General features: G+C 39.5%; 2 protein-coding genes across 3 annotated transcripts; both read right to left on the reverse strand.

Annotated features, from left to right (window-relative positions):
* Positions 1 to 139: 139 nt before the first annotated feature.
* On the reverse strand, positions 140 to 5004 carry c1galt1b (core 1 synthase, glycoprotein-N-acetylgalactosamine 3-beta-galactosyltransferase, 1b). The gene is made up of 4 exons (XM_034223712.1): positions 4480 to 5004; positions 3922 to 4184; positions 2741 to 3405; positions 140 to 946 (listed from the first exon to the last, which is right to left on the reverse strand). Exons 2-4 carry the CDS (start codon positions 4139 to 4141, stop codon positions 635 to 637), a joined length of 1197 nt encoding a protein of 398 aa, XP_034079603.1. The 5' UTR covers positions 4142 to 4184; positions 4480 to 5004; the 3' UTR covers positions 140 to 634.
* A 754-nt stretch (positions 5005 to 5758) lies between these two features.
* On the reverse strand, positions 5759 to 17969 carry os9 (OS9 endoplasmic reticulum lectin). Of its 2 annotated transcripts, XM_034223710.1 has the most exons (15): positions 17720 to 17969; positions 17145 to 17327; positions 14547 to 14610; positions 14394 to 14470; positions 12240 to 12338; positions 11385 to 11586; positions 10923 to 11078; positions 10668 to 10780; positions 10257 to 10317; positions 9891 to 9973; positions 8652 to 8843; positions 8315 to 8516; positions 7740 to 7907; positions 7139 to 7248; positions 5759 to 6948 (listed from the first exon to the last, which is right to left on the reverse strand). In XM_034223710.1, exons 1-15 carry the CDS (start codon positions 17885 to 17887, stop codon positions 6811 to 6813), a joined length of 2016 nt encoding a protein of 671 aa, XP_034079601.1. In that variant the 5' UTR covers positions 17888 to 17969; the 3' UTR covers positions 5759 to 6810. The 2 variants fall into 2 exon arrangements, with proteins under 2 accessions (XP_034079601.1, XP_034079602.1); XM_034223711.1 differs by lacking the exon at positions 7740 to 7907.
* Positions 17970 to 20302: the final 2333 nt, after the last annotated feature.

Here is a 20302-nt window from a genome sequence, read left to right on the forward strand (position 1 = left end):
ATGCTAATGCGAGGATAATAAAATGGCGGCTTCACAAAACTTTTTGGGAGTTTGACGGGGCGTGGTTTGCAATCCGCCCAGCCAATCAGACATAGGAACCTTTTTCTCCCACGAAAGTCCCTGCTCTCTAGCGGGGACGGAAAAGGGGGTGAAAAGGTTCTCATGAACTAATTTTAGTTCCGGCTCTTTTTGGTGTGAACGCAACATTTCGGAACTATATCGGAACTAAAGTGGGAAAAGTACTGCGGTGTGAACGCGCCTATTGGGAACAATTTGAATGAACTGGTTTTGTGAAATACTTGGTTCCCATTCCAGGTTCCCGTGGTTTCAAAAAGTGCTTTTTTTCCAAATAAAAGCAGTTTAAAGAAAGCTATTCCAAATTTAAAAAGAAAACCTTAAAAAACACCTAAAAAAACAGAAAACTAAACTAAAAGACATAAATCACCTCGTATCCCTAAGACCAGTCTTTTGTGCACAATTCACATTAGAGCAGTCCATCAGCGACGCATTCGTATGTGGGGACATTTAAAATCTAAATGGACTGTTTTTCTACCTTCGTATTAACCAGAAACATTCAGAACCCACGTCGGCCTACCTGAAAAGATCAGTTCCTTTCATGCACACATTCAAACTGTTATTTTGCTGCTGGAGCAGCAGGAGCGACTTCCACAGCGGCAGGAGGAGGATCTGCATCCTGTTTCTTGTCAGTATCGGACGGATCGCCCCCCTCCACCATTACTTTCTCCCTGGAAATGAGTTCTTCTTTACTTTCTGCAGCACCCAGCAAACTTGACTCTGAAAAACTGTATCCTAGCGGGACAGGGGGCTGGTAACGGTATCTGTAGCCATAGGCACGCAGGTGATATGTGTAGTACTCCATTAAATACATATGTAATGCATTTACATAGTGGAATGACACGGACACATCCGAGCAGCAGTTTGGACCCTGAGGAGGAAACAGAGAATGTGGTTATGAAAGATTATGGAGACAAATCACCACATTTATGAGCGGTGTTACCTGAAGTAAAGTACCTGTCAACACAATTGGTAAATATCACATTGCATATCGTTTCCACACCTTCTTGAACATCAGATGTTCAAGCACTTTTGTTACGCCCCACAAAATGGCCAAATTCCCAGAAATACAAGTACCCTGTATGTCTTGGTATGAGAGACACACCCAAAGTTAATTAATGTTACAACACTGAGAACTTTAAATGATTTCAAAGCCTTGTGGTCAGGGCCGGCCTTCGGCATAGGCAGTATAGGCGAATGCTAAGGGCGCATCAACCCATAGGGGGCGCCGAAAATTGGGGAGAACAAAAAAAAAAAAATTAGAAATAAAAAAAAAATTATTTATTATTTCATAACAACACCATTTCCCAATTTTGGATCAACAAAGTACATCTTATTATCTTATAGTAACAGAACTACGCCTATATTGCGTACAGCGCCCATAAACTACCCCCCCACCAAATCAAGTTGAACTGCCCCAGTAAAAACCATAGGTTTATGTGAAATTGTTCTTTTTTTTAAATAATGGTTTTAGTGTGCAATTATAGGTTTTAATTTTGTATTTGTGTTAATTTAAAAATAAATCTAACTCCCAAAATACGTACACAGCTTCTGTGTGCTTTTATTAACATTGGAATTTACTATGTAAGCGGCCGCGGGGGGAGAGCTTTAGAGAGCTCTCTCCTGAAAGACTGAGCGGCTCTGATAACCTCAGCTCAGTGAGGTTAAGGCACACCTTTATATGATCATTATAGTTATAAAAAAATAAGAGAATAGGTGAAAAACAGGTATAAAATACTATATGACAGTACAAAAAAGTTGTTATTAATAAACAAGAATACAGTTTGAAAGGGGAGTGATTTGTAAAATATCCATAAAGAAAAAGAAAATCTGCTTAGAGTTCTGTTTCATCTGGGTGTTGAGAGATGTATCCATAGATCTCCTAATGTTGCTCTCAAAGTACACCAGATTGATGCTTTTAACTTCAATATTAAAAAAAAAAGTCTTCCCGGGGGTGCATGCCCCCGGACCCCCCTAGAGGAGGTGAGGTCCCCCCCCCCCCCCCACTTAAATCATGTTCAAATGGATAGGAAACTAGATACAGTTACAGTCTTTCTGTTTTGGTGGTCATGCCACAACCGTGCACGCGCGAGTCATAGTAAGTGTAAGTGTCTGCATTTGGGGGGGGGGGGGGGGGGGGGCGCCAGCTAAAATCTTGCCTAGGGCAGCAAATTGGTCAGGGCCGGCCCTGCTTGTGGTGACTGTGTGGCTTTCATTGTTACTGTGGCTCAGACAGTTTGACCACAGAATATGCTAAGGTCAAAACTCTCTATGACAGCATGTTTTATCCAGATATTTCCAGTTAGAGTAAGAACAAAAAAATAAATAATCCTAGTGCTGGACGGTGAATCTCCAAAATGTCATAACACTTCACTTCAAGCAGCCACCTTTCCTCTAAAAGAACTGACAGCAGTAGCAGGAAGAGGGAAAACATAATCTGATCTCAATGTGGACAAACTAGATAAACTGTACACATTAATACAGAGGTGTTAATGTTGTCAGGTTAAGTCATATCCAAATACAATATGGATACAAGAGGGACTCTAATGCCAGATATAAGTGGGGCCAGTATCCTTTCAAACATTAGTAGAACTGAAGTTGCATCATACAAGTATGATACCAGGTAAACAGAAAGGAGAAATTATGCAATGTTTGCTGCACTTGCCTCAGCGATGGGGTAGTAGCAGTAGCTCCAATACCAGAAGCTCTTAGGAAACTTGGCGGTGAGGTGCTGCTCTGGGACAAATGGGTGAAATGTCTCCCTGTGTGACGAGTCTCTGGAGTCCCCTGCCAGCACCCCGACTTTCTCCAAGCACTGCCCCATTGCCAGGTCCTCTACAGGGGTAGTGTGAGTGCACACTTTGCTTTTAAATCCTTCGACATATCGCCGCAGAGCCTCTCTGCTCAACACATAGCCCGCTCCTCCACTCATGTAGCCCTGCTTTGTGTAGGGCTTGAATCTTCGGCCAAAGTAAATTGGCTCTTCTGGCGTGTGGTTCGCAAGAATCCACCGCAGGTTGTCTACAACTACGTAGGTGTCATCATCTGCCTTGAGGAACCAATCCGCCTCGTGGGCATGATGCTCATAGGCATAATGGAAGGCCTTGATCGTTTTCCAGTACAGTTGGTCCCGACCCTCCTTTGTATTTAAGCCCACTGTGGGGAAGTCCGGGTCATCTACAGAGCTCATGAAGATCAAAATATTGCAGTGTCGACTCCACGTGGACTTCACATGACGAGTCTTCTTTTCCAGGTTCGTGGGTCCAGTCATCACCCAGCAAAGAATACGCACCTTTTTGTATAGCTCATCGGCCATGCTGCTGTCCTCACCTAGGAAGGACATATACACATTAATATGCAGTTGGGGAGCTTATTTGTGAGGGGTTCTTATTACTTTAACAAAAATATTGGAGAATTCTGTCAAGATACTTTCAATCTTTAATTTCTATACAATAACAAATGGATATACAAATCAGCTTAGAAGTTTTGCTACAAGTTAAACTAGTATGTTTGTTACAGGAGTGCAGATTAGAGTATTAGTAGACTTTTTTTGATAACTTTAGCTGCTTCCAAAGTGCATAAACAAGAAAAATAGCAGGCCTTGTAAAACATATATTGGGTAAAATACTTTGTAGCTAGACTTTACAATAATATCGTTCTTTACTTTAGAATAATTCAGTTTTGTAATACAGAACAACTGGACAGAATGTACAGAGCAGGCTACTATAGGCATACAGGCTGAGAACAAGGAAGCTCAAACCTGATAAAGTGAGTCAATATGGTTTGGCTAAAAAAAAAAAAAAAGTCGTTGCATTATTGTACACATACAACGTCCATGTGGCGTACCTGTATGATGAGGGTGTTTCAGGTTGAAAAGAGCAGACCTCTCCTTCTTCCATACTTTCGTATCTTCGTCATTTAACTGTTGCTGGTTGTCAAGGAATTTATCAGATTGCTGTGTTGACAACGTTTTCTCCAACCACACCTGCCGCAGAAACACGTACAGAGTGAGGGTTCCCACCGCGAAACCCGCGCAGAAGGACAGTCTGGACCCGATGGCCTTCATGCTGCACCGGTGTCTCTCTGTCAGTCGTTCAACTCGGCAGGTGCTGGGTGAGATAATGATGGAGAAAGACTTATACACGTCACGAGTTTCACTACAATGGCCCAACGTTGGTGACAAGTATCAGGCGCCACTCCCACTTGTATTATTTGTACAACTTTTGTCCTTGAGACTGCCATGTGAATATCCAAATGTCTGTGTTCTCGTGTTTGTAAAGAACTATCTTTTTGTTTCCTCATATTCAGCTCCTCTTGTGCTGTTACCTGAATATTCTGTATATATTGTCAAGACATGTTCGACAGACAAACTTAAAAGAAACAAACAGTTAAAAAGAAACTCACCAGTGGTATTGCAGACACCATAGCAGCTGGGTGATCTCGCAGTTACTTCATTTCAACAGGAAACATCAACTTTGAAAAGCGAAAACTCAGCCAGGTTTTGCCTTGACGTTTTTGTATCTCTCTCCGCTCAGCTAGCCACACCAAAATGCTGCTAACAATTATCGCAGCAAGACTACCACAACGCCATATCAATAATCTTCTGGATATAAAAAAAAACACGACTGATAACAGCAGTTATGGCCTTCAGTTCCTGGCCTTGGTGTTATCGTTAGCTAGCTGGCTAGTCTGTTAATTGTCTCGACACGCCTAACTTCATTGCTAATCCTCCCTGTCGTGTCAACATAGCGGCTAAACGTAACGGAGTTATTCAGCTCACCGCGAAAACTGAAACGACTGTTAACTGGATTATCTCAGCAGTGTAAATAAACAGCCTTCAGACTAATACCAATATAAAAGTGCTCCAAAACGCTGCATAAACTACATCTAACTTATCTGACTGACTGCTGTCTAACGTCCAGTAAAAAAAAGAGCTTCCGGTCTAGTCGCGTTATTTCAAAATAAAAACGTTTCCTCCAGAGAAAATCAATCAACAGCTTCGATTCATTTGTCCACATTCAATATCTTGAATATTCACCATTAAGATCACACACTTTGATAGCTTTTAACCAAACTATGACCTATAGCCAGTGATATAATAACTACAAGTCAGTATGTTAATATTCCTGTACTCTATACTTCTACTCTATTACATTTCCAAAGGAAGTATTTTATATTCTTCTTCACCGCATTTTTGTGACATGTGTACTGAATGTACTGGTGGTTGGTCTCTTTTCTTTTTGGTACTATATATCCACCAAGCAGTATACCATTCGGCTCCATGTTGACACATGTTAAATAATTGCATTTAACATGCAGCACATTTATAATTGTACCAAACTATGAAAACATGGGGTTCCTTATAGTAATATAGTATAAATCTTTGTTTGTTAGGGACAAGTTGAAGGGTTTTAAACCATTGATATTTCTGTTTACCTTTAAGTTGCATGAAGGAACTGGATCCTGCATCCCACTCTTGAACAAAGTCTGGCTGGTTGTTTTTTACTTGGCAATAACATGCAAGAGCAATCTACATGATCTGATAAGACAAATAGTCGGTTAAGAAAAGCCAATCTACTCTTGACGCTGGTTCCCTACGGATCAAATGCCTTATTTGTGTTTGATAACGTTTGTATTGACTTAGTTACATAGTGACCTTGAGTTTCATAAAGGAGACGCACAGTCACAAATTTGAACACAATTTACTCTGATAACTCAAGCCCCACTTCATTTGTGTTAATATACAACAAATCAAATATCATCAAAAGATCTATTCACGCAATAATTATGTACATGTTGAATTACAAGTTATCACAATTATTCACAAATTATACAAAGTCAGCCCTTAAGTACACCTTTGAAGGATCCATAGAAAAGTTTTGTGTGGATTTATTATTTTTGATACGCTGAAACTGATTGAAATAGTTTTCGTTTGCTAAATAACATTCTCATCAGAAATTAAAGTACACACTTGAAAGATCTGACCATCCTAGACTGCTTTTTCTTTTGAATACCTTCAACAACCCAGGACAAATGAAAAGAAACATTTTCATTAAAGAACCTTGTTCTAGGGTTATGAAGTGACACAGCACTGTACAGACACTTGTAATCTACAGTGGTGTTTAACCTAATCCCCCAAATGCAGCAACTGAAAGTAGGAAATTAACCGTGAACTCTTTAGTATTTTTTCGCTTTTTCCATATCCAGACACGATCAGTAAACACTGAAATGAACAACCTGTGCATACACTCCTCCAGTTTGTTGAGGCATGCGCAAATCCCCCTACCTGTGTCCATTAAAGGTAAGGACTTCTTTGTCAATAGCAACCTAAAAAACTAATGTAAATTATAATTCAACTTTAAACAGTGATAACTTCAGATGGAAATGCTAACATTCAGTACAAATTAACTGAAATATAAAAAAAATATGTAGATACTGTACATCGCCATCTATCAAAACTGAATCCCATCAGAAAGGGGAATAACTTCATTCAGTTGCACAGAACAGCTGAGATGTTGCAGTTTTATCGTGCAACATTAAAATGGTGCCTACAACAGAACATATTGCCTAATCAAGACACAAGGACACATTTTCTGAATGTGCAAATAGGTGAGTTGACATTATCCACCAGGTTTAATAGCAGTAATTGAATCCTTTGGGTGGCTGCGCTTCAGAGTCCCCCTCCCTGTAGTTCTCCACAAGAGTTCACCTTCACAAAAGGTGCACTGAATGATCTCATATGTCCAGGTCGTCTGAGTCAGTGGTGCTGGATGACTGGGACTCCTCCTGGGACTCTCCCCACACAAACCTATAGTTGTTCTCCAACTCCTGCTGCCTCTTCTGCTCTTTGTAAACCTCTTCTGTGCCTCCAGTCTGGAAGATGGGTGGAAAACATGTTTTTAAAAACAACCACAGCCCTACCGACTGAATGCTGAAAATAATTACCTAGCTTACTCTAAAGCACATAACTGCTGTTACAGTAAACACAGAATTTCAGAGCATAATTCTCTAAAATAAGGTTTTAAATTAACACCAAAAAAGTAATTATCACTTCTTAAATTACCAGGAGATTTATGAGGAGCTCCCTGAAGGACTTAGTATCTTCTTCAGTCAGCCACTGATCACCTGCGTCCTCTGCATTTTTTCGTGTCAAGATCTTCACCTCAATTTTACCTGATAGAAAAACAAGGGGGAAGGTAGGCTTTCCAGTCAAACAAACGTACTTATAAGTGGCTCAAATCTGTGAAAAAAAACAATAAATCATAATGAAGAATGGCACAAACACAACAGTGGATGAAAAAGAAAGGACACAGATGGACCCAACTTTGTATTTCCCTTTGTCTCTAAGATAAGCTACAGCTATTTCCCGCTACTACGAACTTTAATGTTGCTGTTCTTAAATTAAGAACCTCTAGTGTTCACATCTTTTATCATGATCTTCATAAAAGCATGCGTTTGCTGCCAGCATAAACAATTAAGGACCCCTTTCAGGTTTTAAGCATGAAGTTAAGCATCTTCTTAACAGCTTAACTTTGTAAAAACATAGATCTGACAATTGTTGTTTTTTAAAGAATAGAAAAGTACAGAAATACCATGTGCTCAAGATAACAGATGGAAGAGAGAAAAGGCTGTGAGTGTTTCGGGCTCTCCCCCCCCCCCCATACCTTCTGCCTTGAGTCCTGCTTTCTCTAGCTGTTCTTTAACCACGTCCTTTATGTGCTGCCACTGCGGGTCTCCTTCGCCCATCTCCTGAACTTTGACCTCCCCATCAGGGCTGCTGCCCGTCTTATACTTAGTAATTTTGATCTTAACATGGTCGTCATCCGCTTGGTCTGGGTTGACGAGACAGAAAGAGGGACAAACAACACAGTTCACCGCAAAATCCCATCAGCAGGGCCACAGGATGGAGGAGGTAAGAGCCAAGAATGTGTAATCTAAACATTTTTGAACCGTCATAGATTTATAATTCTGTGATAGTTTATCAATTTGGATGTAATCACTGATTGAAATCACCCACATATACATCAATGGCAGCAGAGAAAAGACCACTAACTATGCTAAAAAATAATAATCTGACAACATAAATTCTCTGTGAATCATACTAACTCCATATGTGCGTATATTTTTGGATGGAAGATCACAACAAACAACTACAGTACATGTGAATGAAACATGAGGAGGATGGAGACAGTGTGTACAGATGTGAACATGAGCCAATAAGGGCAGGAGGCCGGGTTACCTGGCTGTTTTGGGGCCAGGCTGGGGCTTCCCCTGGTGGGGTCGCTGGCTCTTTGACCTCCAGCTGTTTGCTGCTCTGGATCCTGCACCTCTTTCTCTTCCAAATTGTCAAGTAACTTGTCCAGCGTCGTCTCCAGTGTCTGTGTAGCTTGAGTTCGATCAAATTCCCCTTTAAGACCTTCTGTCTCTAATTCCTGCTGAGCCTATAACACAGTAGAAAGCCAATCATGTCAGAGTATTGGTAAGTCGTGGTGGCAGATCTGGCTTATAACATGTTAATATTGTTCTCTTAACATCAATCTTGGTGTTAACATTTCATATTGTCTCTAGCGGGAAACCTCATTAATGATGTTGTCAAAATCCTTCTGCATTTCCTCCTTTATCTCTTCAATCTTTTCAGAGGGCACTGAGAGGTCCGCAATCTCATCCTCGAAGTCCTGTAGCAAGTGTTCATCCTCGCCCAGCTTCTCGGTTACTCTGCTGCTCTCTGCCGGGTTCTCTCCTTGACTTTTGGCTTGATGTTGTGCTTTCTAAAAAGAAGAAAATTATTGATTTGAAAAACCCGTGATCAGGGGCCTCATTTATAAAGCTTTGCATAGGATTCACGTGGGAAGGTTGCTTACGTAGGACAAAGAAAATAAATACGCACAAAAATATTCCGATTTATAAAACAATGCGCACGCACGTCCTACGCCGGTTTCCCTTTATAAATCACAATCAACTCGAAATGCGGCGCAGTTTTTGCGGGCTTCACGTAACGCCCATATTTGCCTATAAATAGTCAAAGAAACGCCCCATATTAATATTCATTTTGACTGACTGCATGAAGATCGCAGGAAATGTAATGTAATAAAATGACGACAGAACAACAGAGTCAGATTTTGGTTCTTTTGGGGAGGTGGAGACAAATCATATTGTTTGGTGGATGCAGTTTGAACCAGCATGGAGGTCGGATCGTTACCAAGATAAATAAATAAATAAATAAGTGGTCCGAAATAAGTTAATGACAAAATACACATAACCTTCCTCAGGCAGTGTGTCAGTGTTTGTACCGGGGACAGGAGACACCCCCCATGATGAGAAACTGTAAGAAATGATCGGGGAATCTCTCTCCGGAGTGGAGTCATGACGACTGGATCTACATTTGTATTTTTTATTTGGTGGTTTGTGTTCCAGCTGTCGATCAGCTGTGCGCAGCGTCTCCACTGCAGCCTGTGCATCTCAACCCAGGCATTTTTTTAATCATTTTAAGATTGGCTTTAATCAATTTGTGAAAATGAATTCTTCATATGATAAATGAGAGGTAACATTCTATTTATGGTATTATTCCCACATATTTCTCTCCATTCTTCCTTCTGCCAACGGTGTCGCAGTTTCTCGTCTCTCCCGTTTTTTTGCGTACCACGTACGGATGGGTCAGAGTTTGCGTGGAGGACCGCACATTTTCCCGTCAAGTTTGTTTTTTATAAATCGCAAAGATTGCTTAGAAACTGGCGTATGCCATCTTTTGAGCGTACGCACCGTTTATAAATGAGGCCTCGGTGAGTAGTGATGTTTTAATCTGGGTACGTACTGACCTTCTTGTTACTCTCTTTGAGATGTTGGACAAATTTCATCAGGTCTGCTGGGTCAGTAATGATTTTAAAGTTGAATTTTTCGACTGAAAGAGACAAAAGTGAAGAGAGAAAAGTCAAACACTGAAAAACCACACACAGAAGAAGTGTTATTCAAAAGAACTTCATTTGGACTTCTGATCATTCTGAAATAAAAGACTCATCAAACACATTCTAATATATTTTAGTTTAAAGCTCTCAAAAGCAATGACTAGTTATCACTAATGGCATTGATCTGCTGTGTGTGTGTGTGTGTGTGCGTGTGCGTGTGTGTGTGTGTGTATTTGTGCATATAATAGAGAAGTAGAGACCAAAAAATTTAAGTAGCACCTTCATCACCCTCATCTATGACTTCATTGTCTGTAAATGAGTTATAGCCGTCATCTGCTGCCTGTGTGTAGAAAACAAAAATAAATGGGGTTAGAGTTATGGAGTGGGGAGATGAAGTGACCTACACCCTCTAGTGGTTGAGCTCAGGTTGGAGGAAAAATGACCTGTAAATTAAAGAAAAATATCATGTCAACCACGTTAAGTGGATTCACACATCATTCATTGAAAATGCATCAACTATGTGTCAATTTTAAACATTTACTCCAACAAAATTAGATTTAAAAATATCCTGAGGATTATCCATAGAAGATAAGCAGTGTTTTGACATTGTGAACAGGATAAGGCTAGCCAGCTCTTTTATTAAGCATCATTAAAAAAAGGACTACTGACTCTAAAGCTGTATTTCTTTACCTTGTCCTGTTGGGACTCTGTTGTTTTTGAACTCCCAGGCTTTGAAACTCCCTCCCAGAAGTCAGAATCTTCTGCCTCCTCTGACCCGTCCTTCTCAGATAAACCAGCAGTATCTGTTTCAATATAAAAGCACACACAAGGTTTACATTTCTCAAGACAGAAATACAAATGCAGTGCTTATTTTTCTGTTGTTAATTTACATAATACTAAAATACTTTTGATTGTATTTTGCCTCTTGTGTAAAAGAAAAGAAACCTGTATTGTCTGACGGGCCCAGGTCATCACTTGGTGCAGGTGATGTCTCCTCTGCTGTTACCTCCACTGCTCCATCTGCCCCTTCATTAGCAGCTAACATCTCATCGATAGTCCTCAGCTCCTCTGAGATCTGCTCCACTTTACGCTTTGTGTCCGCTGGGAACCGACAGAGGGAAAGAGGAAGGAGGAGAAGAAAGAGCAATCATGTCACACATTTTTTATAGTTTTAAAATTAGACAGTTGAAGAAATTGATATAGAAAACTATATCAAACACCTTTTATCCACAAATGTAAGTTGAACATCTTATAACTTATATTCCTTATTTCTATATCACACCAGCATCACACTGTTAAATACTCCTTTCCCACATTATATCCTGCTCCAACACATTAAAGAATGAAAGCAAAATGTTCTCTTCTCTATATGCTGCGTCACTGGCCCCCTCATTTTTGTCAACTCACAGACTTGAGCCTTGACGTAGTCCATGTACTGCTGGGCGCTCAGAGCTGGCTGGCACACAATGCCCTGGGGCTTGGCAGTGGACGGAGGCCGCAGGAACGGATGCTGGCAGGTACGACTGGTGTGAACTGTCAGAACATAGCGGCACGACTGAGGCTCGTCCACTCGGGCGATGTAGTCATTAGAGCCTTCTTCACACACAAACTGGGAAAAATTAAGTCAAATGAATGAGTTGTGTTTAAGAAGATCACTTGGTACAACATGAATCATTTTCAATGGGGTTAGAGTTTCTGTGAATCTTGTGTGTGGACTTCTACCTCATTTATACTTTATGATCACCCAAAAGTTCTTAGAAACAAATTAATTAAGTATATCCAGAATTTTGTTTTTTTGCCATCGCTCAATCTTAAAAAGTCTATATTAAAACACGTGTGATTTTATTACAGAAACATTGATGAGCTTTGGAGGAATGTGTTTGGTGTCCTGAAAAATAATACACAGAAAGATCATTCATGTGTACACAATTGATCTTAATAATTATCATAGCCTAATTCTATACCAAATAGTCACAGTAAATGGCAACCAGGCTTTAATTACTTTAGCTATTGGTTCAGAAAGTAAAAACAATGAATACTGGAGTAACAGATACATTTTCTGAGTTTCTGAGATTATTTGTTCTGCTTCATAACATGTTGCTTTTTGTTTATATTATGTACTTGTGATTTTTCTCTTAAATTAGTTGATAAATAATTATCCATACTCATGTCAGTGTCATATCAGCCTTATGCACACAACTTCAAATACAGTTTTAGCCAAAGAAGAAGGGTACAAATCTATCCTGGATTCAAAAGTCTCACCCGGACTTCAGTCTCTCTTGGAATTCCAATGAGGTCACACTTTGAGCCATTTCTATAGGACTGGCTGTGGTAGCGCTTCAGCCTGTGCTGTTTCGAGACCTGGGAAACAGAAATTATCATGATAAGACAAAATGTGATGCTTTTGATGTTCTTGCACTTCCAATGATTCACAGAAAGTCATCATTACTGAAACCTGTTAAGCCCCAAGGACCCCCTCGGCGGGTACTTTTTTTTCTTTTTTTCACGACACTGTGTCTCAGGGAACTCAATATTTAAGAACCTATTAATGTGTTTTACCAGATTAACGGGAATAATCTCAGCTAACTGACGATACAAACCATTTTTACCAAAACGATGGCGATGTGAGGGTCTAAGGATAGAGGGTGTCGTTTTTTTCTCATACTGATATTCTGAACAATCTGTGCTGTTGTATTTGCTGTAAAGTGTCTCTACTGTAGGCTATTTTTTTTATATGTACAGCACTTTGGCTCGACCAAAAATCGTTTTTAAATGTGCTATATATTAAAACTTGATTTGATTTGAAAACAAAACACAAGTCTCATAAGAAGCATCTAAATGACCCCTGAGCGAAAAATGCTAACGCACTTTGGCACAGAACTCAAGATAAAAGATACCCTTATTACTTATCGTAGCTGCACATACAAGATATCCGATGAAAGCTGAGGTTCCACAGATTATTTAGGTATATATATCATCACTGAGTGATCCGAACTTGCGACAGGGGAAGCAAACACAGACATCACAACACGTACCTTTACGTACCTTTTACGGGAGATCGGCTCACCTTAGCTGTCAATCTGATCAAAAGACTTGTTCAATGGCATTAAAACGAGAAAAACGCAGATGAATCGGTTAATCCATAGCTTGATAATGTTTCTATGGAATATTTTTTTTTAATTTATAATCCATAATTCAATTTGTATGTAAAAATCGGAGAGTAAAAGTTAGCTGCTAATGGTAGCCACCAGAGTTATCGCAGCTTCCGGTTTTGGCTATGCGTCAGTCTCACACACACACACATTACCAAATAAGGAGTATGTGGGGAGTTCCCCTCGATTCCATTGGCTCTGACGGTTAGAAAGAGATGTCCAATCAGCAAAATCGAGCAAGGGGGGCCAGAGATAGGTCAAATCCACCCAAATGACCCCAGAAGTGTTTTTTTTTGTGCTAAATCTCTCTAAAAAGGTCAAATTTCACTTGTTTTGCATCAATCTTGATACAGGGTACTTATTATATGTTGTAGTTTGGATTCCTAAAGCTTTTAGTCTACCATCCCATCATTCAAGGGTGGTTTCACTACAAGTAAAAAAAAAAATTGGACGGACACAATCATTTACTGTGTTCAATCTGAATTTACTTTAAAATAAAAACATCTATATTGATTCTGACACTTCTACATCTAACTCACAGGTGTAACCTTGCTTTGAGAAAAAGGATTATTAATTTAACCCTTTTAGAAGGGAAGATATGGTCATTTGTTCTGGGAATGTCATTTTCAAGCCTGAGACCTGAAAAACAGACTCGGGGCTTAACAGGTTTAATCACCTAACACATTATTTGAAGAGCATGCTTGGGTTGCACCTGCAGCTCTTTGCATAACAAATCACCAGCAGAAGATAAACACTCCTTAGACATGCAAATGTTTAGCAAATACAATAGTGATCTCATATGTTTGTCTGTAGCTTAAAGATGGAGGATGATGAGTAATTACCATGTATTTGGTTGGAAAACAGAGAAAAACTTTCTATCAAAAGAGGTCAGGGACTCATCCATTATGTGATGGGAAAATGTTAAATGAACACCCGAGACAGTTGCATGTGGCGGTTTCCAGTAACCACCACCACATAGGGTTCAACTAATATCATGTAGGGCTATCCTTGACCTTAGAAATTCTTATTCAACTTAAAATACGATAGTTGATCAATTGATAAGTGTCCCCGTAAAAAAATCCTCTAAAGCACAACTTTAAACCTGTGTTCACCAGAGAGGTGCTTATAGGTCAACTGAAATAAGTAATTTAGCATGAATTTCCTAATTAACCCAAAATAACTTTAGCCTAAAAAGCTGAAGGCCATTTAATCATGCATCTGCTATTTAAATGTAAAAACCACCACAACATTAAGGCAACTTCACCTTTGCCGTGTCATTGCTCCAATCAAATTCAGATTCATAATGACCCAGGAAGAGAATGTCCCCTTTGATTTCTGTGTCTGAGGAGAGAAGAACAACAGCCGTCAAAGCGATTCTTGATAAACACAGATAAAAAACATCAAGGTGGGCTCTTACCTTCAAGGTGGTACTGTCTGATATGCCGACCATGGCAGAACTCATACGTCCACCAGTCCTTCGTCTGCGGCAAAACAAAGACAGCAACGGTTTAATAAACATTGATTAACGGACATATTTTCCTTTTCATTTATAGTACTTGCCCAGTGTCATCTACAGTATAATCGTTAATTCTATAACAATTTGACATACTCTAACAACTTGTACTGGTGTTTACAACATACTTTCTAAATGTGTTGACTTGTAAGCTAAGTCAATTTGTATTGCTGATACAAATGTATATGTCAGGATGGACGAGGACTATTAAGCTAGTGTGTGTTTGTGTTGAAATGATAAAGTCAAGTTGTATGTTGAAAATACTTACAAAATACTGTATCCTCTCAATGCAAGCGCACTAGACAGCTATTTTATATCAACAACTGTACTGTTTAAACAATTACAGGCTGTATTAAGTTCCTGTTGTATTGATACATCAGGGTTTCCCAAGGGGGAAGAGTCAGCAGATGCATATAGCCTGATCAGCACTTTAGTCATAACAACATCAGCCACAGTTGTAAACAAAACAATAAAGGGTTTTGGTATGTGAAACATCAACTCTTGTTTTTTTCATGACATCTATTATTTTAGCTTATTACTTAAAATGAGGCTCTAAATGATATACTGTCTCCAACACAATCACAGTCATAATGGCATGGGTAGTAACAGTAGTGGCTTGTTTTAACGCAGCCAGACACAAGTATCTAATGAGGTGTTAAGGACAGTATGTTATTGGGAAGTGGTTTGAGGAACTAATTAATATCCTGCCAGCAACCTGCTTTTTTTAAGCCGAATTTGTTTTGGAACAAAGACTTGGTTCCCTACAGTCACACTAGACAGGAAGGCTTGTTAACAAAAAACAGACAGTTTAATTTCCAGCGCTCAATACCCATGAGTAAAGGAATCAGTGACGCCCTTCTCAAGAACTAAACACAGTTGTGTAATCTTCAATTTCCATTTTGTTCCAACAGCAGGATCTCTGTGGTAGGAACCTTAACTAAACTCTAGAAATTAAACAGTGAAAACATTAATCAGCACTAGATAAACTTACTTGTGTAGCTGATAATGATTTATAAATCCAATCCAACTTTATTTATAAAGCACTTTAAAACGTCCAGACCAAAGTGCTGTACAGAGAGATACATAAAATATAAAATCACACAGCTCAGCTCACAAAACATGAAAATAAGTATAAAATCACATAAAAGATACGAAACACAAAAACAAACAAGAATAAACGTAACAATTACAAAATAAAAACAAAAACAACCATATAGTACAAACAATAGACCACTGAAAGCAACAATCTACTTGGTCGTTCCACAGTTTAGGGGCAGCAGCAGAGAAAGCACAGTCCCCTCTGCGCTTAGATTTTGTTTTTGGCACCCTCAGGAGCAACTGATCAGTTGACCTGAGAGTGCGAGTGGGCATGTAGCTGTGTAACAGCTCAGCGAGGTAGGGCGGGGCCAAGCCATTGAGGGCTTTAAAAGTAAATAAAAGAGTTTTAAACTGAATCCTCGAAAGAACGGGCAGCCAGTGGAGTGAAGATATAAATCAAGTTAATTGTGTAAAAGGTGCCATACAGAGAAGCAACTCAGTGCAATGAGTAAGAGGAATGTGGTTGTCCTGGAAAGACCACATGTATGAATATGACTCAGTTTTAGTGGCTATGCTCAGACTTTGTATCCAGATATATCAGGATTGTGTTAACAGCAAATCCAATTGTGACTGGTTGATGTCAACATCAATTGCATTATCCAGAGGAAACTACAAGCACTTAACAGATTTATGTTCTGCCATACACTTGGATATAAGGACTGTGTTTTCTCAATGTTATCTTGAGTTCAGTATTGACGGAAAAACCCAGTTGGAATTGTATGGCATGTATTTTCCTTGTATGTTGAATTACATGCTGAAAGTTGACAGAGGTTGTAATAAAAAGGTTTATCTGGTGTACAGTATATATGGGTTGATGGTTTTTATTGTCAAAATTCAGTGTACAGACTCTACCTTTTTATGCTGTATGCTTCTTTGTTCTTGCAGAAAGTTGTGAATGGATGTGCACAATATCCACTTTCTTTACACCAGGACAGCTACATTTATTTGTTTAAAATAAATCTGCTGGTTATCTTTTAGATTAATTGTTGGTTGCTCATAAAATGTCAGAACAAAGTTACCAAATTGATGTCTTTAAAAATTACATGTTTTCAAAAATATTGGTCCTTATTTTCTGTCATCGAATAGTTGACCAATTGTTTAAATTCTTATACAAACAAACTAGTTTCATACTGCAAAGAATATACTACACATACACAATTTACACCATCAACTATGGATTGAGTGATCAAAATTGTGTGGAAGGGTTTTGGCTCAGTCACACATTTATTTACACAAGTATGCTTCCTTAAAAAGCCAACATACATAATAGTGAAAGTCGTAGTCAGTGTCTTACAGTTTACATCAAAGACAGCTCTATCTCGGATGGATACAAGTTTGAATTAGTTTCTAAACAGCATATGCATTTGATTATTGGATCCCCCAGATAAGCAGTAGAGAACTAACCTTCACCAGACACTGGGCACTGTGCATTGGACTGAGTAGTTCCGGGATGTCCGGTCCAGTGTACCCCTGTGATTCCGGCTCAGAGGCTGAGTCCTGGTGGAACCGGACGGCCTGGGCTGGAAGTCGACACTCATACAGCTGCTTGTACTTACTGGACACCATCATCACCTCCTCTGCCTTGGTCTGAAGGAGAAACACTGTCAGCTGCAGCTTCGTCAAGTCTGGCAATGGCATACATTTGCACCTTATCCTCTTAACTACCTTGTTTTGAGACTGTCTTCGTGGTTAGTCTTTCATAATGTAAAGCAGTTGCAACTAGCTGAGTGTGTGGGGATGTTGTGTTGTGACAGCTGTCAACAATGGTTGCTGCGTAGCTCTCATAGAAATACCTTCAGAATGTACGTGTTCTCCTACATTTAATGTGTACAACTTAAATACAACTACTCAACTAGCTAAGACAGAGGTTATTCAATACTCGCACTAGTAACATTAAAGGAAGATATTGTACGAGAGCTAACCTACTTTATGGCTAGCAAGCTAACGGTTGGTTACCTTCCCCAAGTACCCTCACTCACCTGCCCCAACATGACGGGATCGGGAAGAATTTGAATCCCATATTTCATCTCATTCAGCTCTTCTAGATTCAAGAAGGCTGGGACACAGAGTGGACAAATCAACAAGAAAACATACAATCTGTTTAGCCACCGTACCAAGGAAGCAGCCATGATAGACTCTCTCATCATGCCCCCATTAGTCTGACAGAAACAAAACACAGAACGCCTGACTTGGTAGCTGCTGATTGGTCGAGATGAGACGTGCTGCTCTGCCATTGGATAGTTTGCATGTCAGTCAATAGTTGAGTGTCTAGGGGTGAGCTTAGTTTACAACACCGGTACAGAGTGAAACGTTTGTCTTTTCACAATAAACTCACACATTGGTACAGTCTAGCCACCATTGGTCATCCGTTGGCCTAATGACGCATCGTGAGCCAATTTGGCTAAATTACATTTATGCGGATTATTTTTTTATAGTAACAACACTCTACTGTATTCTAATATTTAAAAACGAAAAAGTAACTTTGGATATACATATATATGAAATGAAATGTAATGTATTATATTAATAATAACTAAAAACTCATTCACCACATTTTATTACCTTGATATTTGAACTCAAGCTTTGCTACTTTTTTGCATAATAGCCAATATGTATGGGATTAGTTTTGTATCATAAAGATAAAGCAACACTTTCTCAGAATAAAGCAAAACTATGAGTTTAAAAGAAGAAAAAAACTGAGTCAAACAAAATAAAATAAATTTCAAAAATAAAAGTTGCAAACAAATAATTTGTGTAATCATGTAAACTATAAGTCTTTTTTCTTTGTTTTAACATAGGTTTTTGTTTGCAGTTCTTGTTTCTTCTTTCTCAATGATCAGACTTTTGCTCTCGCTGCAGCTTTCTCATTTGCGCTCCTTCACTTTTTGTTTGAGATTCTGACACAAACGTCCCAGGTGGGCGGGACTTTCAGGGGTGCGTCCCCATTGGCTACTCAGTTTTTGAGTTACAGCCCAGTCCTCCAGCGATCGTAACAGTGCAGGCAGCTGCGGTGCGGTAGCTGAGCGTGGATAGAACACCCGCAGAAGAACCAGCATTTCAACTATTATAATACTACAAGTGAAAATATATGTAAGTATTGATCATTTGTGTTGTTTGTGCTGTACTATACGGTCTGTTTCTTTATTGTGTTAAGTGAGAAGTAAAGAAAAGCTGTGCTATGAAAGTTAGCTTGTGCTAACTTTAGATCCATAACAATGCAAGCTAAGTAGCCTAATAGCAGGGACAGTTAGCAACAAAGCGAGCAGTGAGTATGGAGTCAGATTTGGGTCAATATTCTAGCACGTAAAACAAGCTACTCACGAGCGGAAAATGTGCTTTTACACGCGCATAAAATGACTGGCGCGCAGATTAAACCGCGAGAGAGACAGCCCTCTTGCTCCCTCGCGGGAGTGTCAGCCTCACTCGCTCGCGGAGTCTGTCTACGCGTGCGTGAAAAGTTTCTGACACTTTGGGGCGGAGCCACTGGACTTTGATTGACAGCTGCCAGGAACCCCGGAGTTGCCAGGTTTGATAAATGCCTGAACTACCAAGAGCCGAGGAGTGACAGCTGCAAGATCAGTTGGACGAGATTGAATGGTAAAGTTGTCCATAAAAAACTATTATATTCGTAAAGTGTACAGCTAATATATATATTAATATATATCAATTAATTTGATATAAAAAAATGACATTAATTCTAGGAGTGCAATACTTTTACAAACACTATAGTAATAATATGCATTCATTATGACAATATCATGCTATTAGGAGTGTTCTATAGTGTGTTTAAAACACAACTACAGAAACACTATATATTATACTATAGTTATACTATTTAGAAATAATATAGGAATACTACAAAGATCTAGATACAGAGTATTACTATTGAAATATTATAGGGCTACTATAGCTAATAAAATGGCACTACAGAAAAAACTATAGTAATACAATAGCTGGTGAAAAATACTACAGACTACAAACTAGGACACTATACAACTCTTATAATATACTATAGTAATACTATAGTTCATTTCGTAAGGGAGGTGCATACAGCAGACAGTAGCTAGCAGTTTTCGACAGATACAGCCCACTCAAAAATATATTGTTTTATATCAAATTAATTAAACACATTTACCATTCAATCTCGTCCAACTGATCTTGCAGCTGTCACTCCTCGGCTCTTGGTAGTTCAGGCATTTATCAAACCTGGCAACTCCGGGCTTCCTGGCAGCTGTCAATCAAAGTCCAGTGGCTCCGCCCCAAAATGCCAGAAACTTTTCACGCGCGCGTAGACAGACTCCGCGAGCGAGTGAGGCTGACACTCCCGCGAGGGAGCAAGAGGGCTGTCTCTCTCGCGAGCGAGCGCATAGCCGCTCGCGGGGGGTTAATCTGCGCACGAGTCATTTTATGCGCGTGTAAAAGCACATTTTCCGCTCGTGAGTAGCTTGTTTTGCGCACTAGAATATTGACCCAAATCTGACTCCATAAGTGAGTGAGCGTTCAGACACCGACGCACACACTCAAACGGACTCGTGTGCCTGACTCTACCAACAGGCTTCATG

This window comes from Gymnodraco acuticeps, unplaced genomic scaffold (genome assembly GCF_902827175.1).
Source record: "Gymnodraco acuticeps unplaced genomic scaffold, fGymAcu1.1, whole genome shotgun sequence".
Taxonomy (NCBI): domain Eukaryota; kingdom Metazoa; phylum Chordata; class Actinopteri; order Perciformes; family Bathydraconidae; genus Gymnodraco; species Gymnodraco acuticeps.